Consider the following 9,915-nt stretch of genomic DNA (forward strand, 5'->3'; position numbering starts at 1 on the left):
GGGCTCTGAGCCGCCGCTGCAGTGCACGTCGCTCCCCGCCAGGGGGTGCTAGAGTTTGAGGAAACCGTTTTTTTTTTGTTTTTTTTTTGTGCGTGTGTGTTTTTATAATATCTGTGATTTAAATATTCTGGAAACCCGATTTATGACACTGTGATAAATAAATTATAATAATGATCCTGTACGTTATTATAAAGAGAACGTTTAAAAAAAATAATGACTTCAGATAGTATCTCATTATTATCAGAATTACTAAGTTATTATTAGTTATGAGATTTTAAGTCATAATTATGAGACAGTATCTGTAAAATAATATTAGATAATCCTTTATTAGTCCCGCAGTGGGGAAATGTACAGGATTACACAGCAGCAAAGGGGTAAAGTGCACACAAGAAACATAGTAAAAAAAGGACTAAACAAGTGATGTAAACAACAACAGTATGCATCTACAGTAACATTTATATATACACAGGCAGAATAAATGTAGTTATTTCCCAACGCGTATTAATATTGCACAGGTTTGGGGTGATTAAAGTGATTAAGTGTTTTATTTACAAAGTGTTTTTGTGGTCTACTTGGAGCTGTGACACTGATGTCCACACTTAGCATTAAGGAATTAGTTAAGTGTATTTGTTTTAATGGGAACGGGCTCAATGGACATATGTTGTTGTTGTTGTTTTTTATACAAGAGACTCGTCTTACCACACAGGAGCATAAAAAGCTGAGAAGAGAATAGGACACGTGTTATCATCATCATTTAACTCTAAAACCAGCGGGTCGCTATTTTAATAAATAAAAACATTCCAGTGACAATTGGAGAAACTATAATTGATCCAGCAGAACGCTATGTCCTCGTTAATCTACTCTGAACCCTGGACTCTGTTGAACTACAAACAAACATACTTGTAGGAGGTGATTTTTTAATTTTTGCTTAGATCCTTAATTGATATTGGGCTATATAAAATAAACTGAATTGAATTGAATATTAGATAAGTCGGGTACAACATTCAAAACAAAAGCAGCCACGACTACCTCATCATTTATGATCTAAACCTGACGGATGTGTGGCGACAGACGCACCCTCAAACTAGAATATTCCTTTTACTCCTGCAACTCTCACACCAACCTTTTCTTATTGTTACACAGATAATTCATAGAACATAAGAAAAACTGTGTCTCCTCCCCCAATAGTTTCATATTATGGGACATGCTGCAAGGTTATCTTGGACTGAATCTGAGACTCACCAAAAACAGACAAAATGAACTTATACCCAGGACTCTAAATAACAATACGCTTGGAGACTTGGAGGACTCCAGCATCTCAAAGATTGCTTTGATAAAAGATGCTTCTCATGTCTCAGAGCTTTCTTTTACCTCCAGTTAAGATCGTTCTTTGAGAACCGACCTGGGCCCTAGAATGACTCTACCTGTGTTAACTAATGTGGAAAAATGGCTTCACGAGGGGAAATATGTACGAATTAAAAAGAAAAAGGCCCCTCTTTTTCTGCATGTGACCCCCCCTGGGACGCACAGATACATTTTAGCCAGCTGTAGGATTTGTTTTGGACATCTGAAAGTGTTGTAACTGGTTCTGTTCTGGCCTTTTAATACGTTACAGTAGTGATTGCTCCCCGTCACCACCACCAGGGGGCAGCAATGATGCGCCCACGACCCCTTAAAACGTGTCAAAGGTCAAACCACTGTATTTACTCTCTAAATATTTGACCAGAAATTAATGAGTATTATAATTAATTGACAAAAACATTTTAAATCTTTTAACGCCACAATTAATCCGACAAACAAGGATAAATGACCCCGTTATGTGTTAAACTAATTAACTTTCTTCCTTATTCATAATTTATCGTACAAACTCAAGAGCAATGGGTGGGGGGGCTTTGTGACCTTCCATTGTGCTCAGTGGTATTTAAAAAAAAAACCTCTTTAATATCCCATTTGTTGTCCCTCTTCTGAAATGCCTCACATGTTTTTGTCCTATAGGAGGCGGAGCGACGTGGTGCGTTCAGGCTTTTCATCCATTCAAGGATCAATGCGCGCACTGCACGTTCTGGCACTCGGTGGCCTTTCTGGAAGGCCGTCTCCCGGCGGCCCGCGGCGCAGGCCCACCCCGCAGCTCATCACACCACTCCAGCCGCTGCGCCGCACTCACCTTCAGTGCGCGCTCCACTATGGACCACAGGACGAGAAGGAGCTGCACGCCACAGAATGACGGATGACAGGGGAACCGCGCGGCGCGTCCTCCGGGAGCCTCGGATGCGGGCGGAGGCGGAGAGGCTCCGGACTTTCGACGGGTGGCCCGCGGACGCGCCCGTCACGCCCGGGGAGCTGGCCAAGGCGGGCTTCTTCTTCCTGGGCCCCGGGGACAAGGTGCAGTGCTTCTGCTGCGCCGGGGTTTTGAGGTGCTGGGTGCGGGGCGACAGCCCGGCCGCGGAGCACCGGCGACACTTCCCCGCCTGCGGCCACGCGCTGGGCCGGGCCGCGGGCGACGTGCCGCTCCGAGTCGGGTCCTCCGACTCCGTGGACGGCCAGCTGTTGAGTCAGCTCCAGAGGATGACGATGGACGACCAGGGGGCCGCCGGGCACGCCGTCTACCCGGAGATGGAGGCGGAGGACTCCCGGCTCACCACCTTCCACAACTGGCCCACGGAGGCCTCCGTCCAGCCAGATGTTCTCGCCCGAGCAGGGTTCTTCTACACAGGTGCACATTGTCTCACTATTCCTCTCATTTAATGTCTTAATACAGCAACAATGATGGAGTGTCAGTTAATAATAAGTATGTGTCAGATGTTCAGCACCGACCCCCAGTGACCTCTCTTTGTGAGAGAGTTCACGGGACAATGGTCCTGCTGAGTGGTGGCGTTGTGGACAGAAGCACCTGGACAACGCTGGGGCTGCTAGAGAAGTGGAGCTCCACAGCTTCAGGCAGCACGCAGTACAACATCATGCTGGGCATAGTGTTGTTGAGCGTCAGAGAGGAGGTCCATTCAACTTTTAGGGTCATTTTCACGTTTTTTTCTAAAAAGTTTGTGCACGTCATTGATTCCTTTTTACAGTTTGACCTATAAAGTGATTTCATTTTCTTTCATTTAGGACACAGGAAGAGTAATGAGATGTTACAACTGTAGAGAGTTCCTGTCAAAAGACTCTTCTCACAAGAAATTATGCATGCATCAATATCGCACATTTGCCTCGTGGGGCTTTTTACAATCTGTTGCGTTACAATCGCATCAGAAAAAGGGGGGGAGGGGGGGGAAGAAACTCTCCCCGGAAAGAAAGAACCCTTTTAACTGGATGGAGAGAAGTGCAACACACGTTTACAGAATGAACCGAATAGAAAGTCATACGAGAGAAGTGAGCAGAAACAATAATACGTAATCATAACAGTCACAGTCCCGTTCATCTGCGACAGGTCACGGCGACAACGTCAAGTGCTTCCACTGCGACGGAGGGCTGAGGAACTGGGAGCCGGGAGACGACCCCTGGCAGGAGCACGCCAAGTGGTTTCCACGGTAACGGCGGCGTTATTTTCTTTTTTCTTCATTTCTCGTGTTCATCATTTTTTCACAAGCCTTAGAAGATGCGCGCGAAGACCGCCGTCTCTCTTTTGTCCCTCCAGGTGTGAGTTTCTGATCCAGGAGAGAGGGCAGGATTACATCAGCGACATCCAGGACTCTCATTTCCACCTGGGCGACACCGTGGTGAGAACCTCCACCTCCTTCTTCTCGCCGCGCGTCGATCCACCGCCGTCAGTGTGAAGCCATAACAATGTGATTGTGTTGTTGTTGTTTTTATCCTCCCAGGGCGGATCACAGACCTCCACGGGCAGAGACATCGGGTCCAGACACGGTGAGTCGCGTCCACCTATACGCTCTTACGGGCCTCCAGCTGGTAGCTGGCCTTCTTCTTCCTCCTCCTCCTCCTCCTCCTCCTCCTCCTCCTCCTCCTCCTCCTCCTCCTCCTCCTCACTCCTTTCCTCCCCTCTCGCCTCCCAGATGTGGTCGCCGGTCTGGGGGCGTCGTCGGTCATGCTGTCCCCCGTGGTGCAGACGGCGCTGCAGATGGGCTTCGAGGCCGGCCTGGTGGAGAGCCTGGTCCAGACCAAGTACCTGTTGACGGGTCAGCACTACACCTCCGTGTCGGACCTGGTCACCGACGTGCTGCAGGCGGAGCAGGAGGAGCGGCAGAGGGCGTCGCAGGGCGGAGGTGACGCCGCTCAGTGCATTTGTGTGGTGTTTTTGGCTTTGCTTCCACTCTACTACAACCAGAGCAAAATAATGTCGTTTTTTTTTTACTACATTTATCAGCTATCGTTGCTTTTCACATAATATTTTGACAAAAAAACTCATTATAGTCTTATGATATTAGATTGGTGAAGTTTAAACCAAATCAAAACATCAATTTGTATGTAATCCAGGTAATCCTGAACCAGGAAGTATGAAATCCAGCTGTGTGTGTCACGTGTTTATTTATTTACGTGACTGCCGTCACCTCCGTATTTAAAAAAAAAAACTCAAACCAAAATCTTCTCCTAAAAGTTATTTCCTGTCGAGATGGAATTTTATTTCGAAAAGACTGTAAACTGACACGTGTTGCTGGACTTTAGCAGGAAAACGCACCAAAAAATTAGGAGTAACTTTATCTGTAAGATATCATAAGAACTTATGAACTGCCATAAGAATGAAGTGGGATCTATTGGTAGAAATGTAATGTAATATTGATAAGTACATTTTCTTTAAAGTGTCGAATCCCCTGAAAATAAGAAGCCTTGTGTTTGTTTGTAACCTCAGAACGAGACGTTTATATCTACCATACATATCGAGGCGGCCACCATGTTTCTACGGTGGCCCCGAAGGGACAAACCAAAGTTTCAGTTAATAATAATAATAATAATAATAATACTTTGAATTAATATGGCGCTTTTCTAGACACTCATAGACGCTTGAAGTTGTTTGCAATCTGCGATCTCCTGCACACTGTACCTTTAAATTAATTTAGCTAATGATGTTTCATATACATAATATGGCAATAACCCAAATATTAATGGTCTTTTGTGTCCTGCAGATCCAGAGTCGAGGCAGGGCTCCAGCGCCGCGACCGTGAGGACACCAACACCGATCAGAGAGAAAGGTCAGAGGTCAACGCTCGACCCCGCAGACTCAACACTCGTGATTTCGTCCCTTTTTTATTCATTTTTCTTGGGGGGGGGCGGGCGGTTTTCTCTCCTCCGACAGCGAAGGAGCCGAGTCCCGAGGAGCTGCTGCGCCAGCTGCAGGAGGAGAGGACCTGCAAGGTGTGCATGGACAAGCTGGTGTCCATCGTCTTCATCCCCTGCGGCCACCTGGTGGTGTGCGGCGACTGCGCGGCCAGCCTGCGCCACTGCCCCATCTGCAGGGCCGTGATCCGGGGCAGCGTCCGGGCCTTCATGTCCTGAGCCCTTCATGTCCTGAGCCCTTCATGTCCTGAGCCCTTCATGTCCTGAGCCCTTCATGTCCTGAGCCCTTCATGTCCTGAGCCCTTCATGTCCTGAGCCCTTCATGTCCTGAGCCCTTCATGTCCTGAGACCTTCATGTCCTGAGCCCGTGCAGGCGTTGCATTTCCACCTCGTGCTAATAAAGAGTAACCGCTGCTTGCTTCGTTCCAGCCGACGCATCATTTTTCTACATTTTAAGCTGTTATTTTCATTCATTTCTTCCTTCTACTGAATGTCACACGGCGTCATTAAAAGAGCACGTTCTTTTTATTGACAGACAGCTTATTTACATGAACACAAAGCACAGTTCTGGATAACTAGGAGGACACACAATCGGGGTCACGTGAGGCGACACGAGGACACGGAAATGGAAGAGAAAAAAAGACCTTTTCCACTTTCTATACAAAGAAAAAGAATTATCTACAAACAGGCGGAATAAACACTAATTCCAGTCACGGGGGGGGGGGGGGGGGGGGGGGGGGGGGGGGGGGGGGGGGAGGGGGGTGTATTGCACGCAGAGGAAGACTAGTTTTACATAGCAGCGTTCACTACTAATACTGGTTATGTTACAACACGAGGTGCTCTGTGTTTCTACTCGGCCACACACACACCTGTGAGGATCCACTCTTAGAAATAGACGGTGCCAACTAGAACCGTAAAGGGTTCTTCAGCTTAGGGTCATACCTCTAGAACCACGGGGCTGGGCGCAATTATGGAGTGATGGTCTAAGTGGGTGAAGGCGATCAGTAGAACGTATAAGAACCGTCAGAACGTTACATCACTGTCATTGAAGCACTTCTGCAACATTACAATATCCAAACTTTAAGAAGAATATCCATTCTCATGTCACAATATCAATATTTTATTGACGTAGCCCAGCCCGACCTAGAAATGGTTCCACCCAGAACCCTCTCCCGAGGTTCTATCCGGAGCATGTCTACCTTCTAAGAAGGCTAACGGGAACCCACCAAAGGGGTTCTACCGGGAACCCTTTTCTATTCCAAGGGTTTCATCTAGAACCCTCCATGGCGTTTCTACTGAGAACCTTTTAATATTTCAAGGGTTTCATCTAGAACCCAGCCGGTGGGATTTACTGGGAACCTTTTAATATTTCAAGGGTTTCATCTAGAACCCATCCATGGGGTTTCTACCGGGAACCCTTTTCTATTCCAAGGGTTTCATCTAGAACCCTCCATGGCGTTTCTACTGAGAACCTTTTAATATTTCAAGGGTTTCATCTAGAACCCAGCCGGTGGGATTTACTGGGAACCTTTTAATATTTCAAGGGTTTCATCTAGAACCCATCCATGGGGTTTCTACTGAGAACCTTTTAATAATTCAAGGGTTTCATCTAGAACCCATCCATGGCGTTTCTACTGAGAACCTTTTAATATTTCAAGGGTTTCATCTAGAACCCAGCCGGTGGGATTTACTGGGAACCTTTTAATATTTCAAGGGTTTCATCTAGAACCCATCCATGGGGTTTCTACTGAGAACCTTTTAATAATTCAAGGGTTTCATCTAGAACCCATCCATGGGGTTTCTACTGAGAACCTTTTAATAATTCAAGGGTTTCATCTAGAACCCAGCCGGTGGGATTTACTGGGAACCTTTTAATATTTCAAGGGTTTCATCTAGAACCCATCCATGGGGTTTCTACTGAGAACCTTTTAATAATTCAAGGGTTTCATCTAGAACCCATCCATGGGGTTTCTACTGAGAACCTTTTAATAATTCAAGGGTTTCATCTAGAACCCAGCCGGTGGGATTTACTGGGAACCTTTTAATATTTCAAGGGTTTCATCTAGAACCCATCCATGGGGTTTCTACTGAGAACCTTTTAATATTTCAAGGGTTTCATCTAGAACCCATCCATGGCGTTTCTACTGAGAACCTTTTAATAATTCAAGGGTTTCATCTAGAACCCAGCCGGTGGGATTTTGTGGGAACCTTTTAATATTTCAAGGGTTTCATCTAGAACCCATCAATGGGGTTTCTACTGAGAACCTTTTAATAATTCAAGGGTTTCATCTAGAACCCATCCATGGAGTTTCTACTGAGAACCTTTTAATATTTCAAGGGTTTCATCTAGAACCTAGCCGGTGGGATTTACTGGGAACCTTTTAATATTTCAAGAGTTTCATCTAGAACCCAACTGGCAGTTTCTACTGAGAACCTTTTAATATTTCAAGGGTTTCATCTAGAACCCATCCATGGGGTTTCTACTGAGAACCTTTTAATATTTTAAGGGTTTCATCTAGAACCCAACTGGCAGTTTCTACTGAGAACCTTTTAATATTTCAAGGGTTTTATCTAGAACCCATCCATGGGGTTTCTACTGAGAACCTTTTAATATTTCAAGGGTTTCATCTAGAACCCAACCATGGGGTTTCTACTGAGAACCTTTTAATATTTCAAGGGTTTCATCCAGAACCCAACCATGGGGTTTCTACTGAGAACCTATAAATATGTCAAGGGTTTCATCTAGAACCCAACCAGGGGGTTCTACCAAGAACCCCTTTCTCTTTCGAACCGGGAATTGCGGGCGTTCTCCTTTCACAGCCATGCCTTCTAGAATCCTTGAAGAACTCTTCCTTCCACAAAGGGTTCTTAATGGAACCCGTAGTCTCACAGAGGAGGTCCTTCGGAAGCAAACGGTTCAGGGTAGAACCTCAGCCCTTCAAGAATCCACTAATTTAGAACCCTTTTTTCTAAGAGTGTAAACTTTAAATCATATAAAAAACATACATAAGACATTAAATGATTGCATCTTGACCGATGGAGACGTGACCAATCAAGTGAAAAACGGGTCGTTCTGAGATCATCCGGCGGAAAGTGGTTTTAATGATACTCAGAACCACAACCGTTTGTCTGGCATTGAAGGAACATCTGACACGAGGAACCTGACACACGGCGGGACGTCTCCGGTTGACGACGATTAAAAAAGGAGTCCGAGAACCGAAAATAATCTCTTTTTTGATTCCCAGAAAAAGCAGACGATTTGAAACTTGTAGTCTAAAATAAATGCGCCGAGAGAAAGTGAGCAAACACACAGACCCTGAAGCAGACACGTGTACATGAACCCGGTGAACACCAGAGGGCAGTAGTGAGTCACACGAGCAGCAGCTCTGGAAGATCTCGCAGGAACTAAAGAGGGAGAAGTTCTCCTCATCGATCTCTGAGGATTTGACCCACAGAAATGTGTCAGAAACTACACAGGAGAAGCTTGACGGGTGGAACCGGATGGTGTGCGGCCGGCTGGAGACATCCGATTGGCTAATTTGTCTCAACTTAACATGTTATAGATAATAGAAATAATAATAATAATAATAATAGAAACCCTGTAAAAGAAAAAAAAGAAATGCTATAAAACAATCACAACTGAGACGATTGAGACTCGGCTGGAGGCCGAGCTGGAAATAACTCGCTATTGTGTTTTTTACTTGAAGTTAAAAATACTCTGCGTAACCTTGTAATTATCCATACCCCCCCCCCCCCCCCCCACCACCACCACCACTATCACCCCCCCTCCCCCTCCCCGTCAGCAGGTAAGAGGAGGAGAAAAGAAAAGCAAGTCTTCTAACACCTGACACCTCAGAGCTTCAGTGAGAAGTAAGTAAGACTCATGCTGTTTGAACGCCTCTTACTCGCCCCCCCCCCCCACCCCCCCTCCATCCACTTGTTTCCACTATTCACATTTTCTATTTTTTTTGACAGACGCCCTTAGGTGCTCCCCCCCCCCCCCTCTCTCCTCCAGCCCTGCTTCTGTATTTATGCACTCAGATCCCGGAGGCCTAAAGTAAACAGGCGGCCTCACAATGGCTCATTCCACTGTGAAGCCGCCCCCTCAGGCCCCAGATCTGAGCCAAGACCAGCAACACCAAATCACAGAGTCCCTGAACACACACACACACACACACTCACACACACACACACACACACACACACACACACACACACACACGCTGTACAGTCTTGGGGGGGGGGGGGGCATATGAGACCATTATGGGGTCAGGTCACAGCAATGGGACTCAAAGTAAAAGACACAATATGAGGCTTTGTTGTACTGTAATCCTCCCCCCCCCCCCCCCAGGAGCCCCTCGTCATCGCCCACTGGGAGACAATGGGCCCTGACTGAGAACGTGTCGGCTCTTCTGGGCAGCACACCAGCAAGCGGCGACGAACTGACATCAAGAAGAAGGGCAATGTCTGGAGGGTCCCTCCGGTGAACCGATGGGGGGGAGGAGGGAAGGGGGGGGGGGGGGGGTTGTGTCAAAACAGCCATTTTATCTGCGTAGGAAATTCGCCATGTCACCTTCCCACCGGACGCCCTCTCTCTCTCTCTCTCTCTCTCTCTCATTTACGTAGACCTGCAGAGAAGAAAAACAATGGAGACACAAAGAGAAGGGAGTCAGTTGGGTGATGCTCCTC

General features: G+C 46.6%; 1 protein-coding gene across 1 annotated transcript; it reads left to right on the forward strand.

The window, feature by feature from the left end:
- Positions 1-2,268: 2,268 nt before the first annotated feature.
- On the forward strand, positions 2,269-5,445 carry birc7 (baculoviral IAP repeat containing 7). Its single transcript, XM_034537359.1, has 7 exons — positions 2,269-2,713; positions 3,425-3,524; positions 3,632-3,713; positions 3,816-3,849; positions 4,002-4,217; positions 5,076-5,141; positions 5,246-5,445. The coding sequence occupies exons 1-7, from the start codon at positions 2,269-2,271 to the stop codon at positions 5,443-5,445; spliced, it is 1,143 nt and encodes a 380-aa protein (XP_034393250.1).
- Positions 5,446-9,915: the final 4,470 nt, after the last annotated feature.

This window comes from Cyclopterus lumpus, chromosome 7 (genome assembly GCF_009769545.1).
Source record: "Cyclopterus lumpus isolate fCycLum1 chromosome 7, fCycLum1.pri, whole genome shotgun sequence".
Taxonomy (NCBI): domain Eukaryota; kingdom Metazoa; phylum Chordata; class Actinopteri; order Perciformes; family Cyclopteridae; genus Cyclopterus; species Cyclopterus lumpus.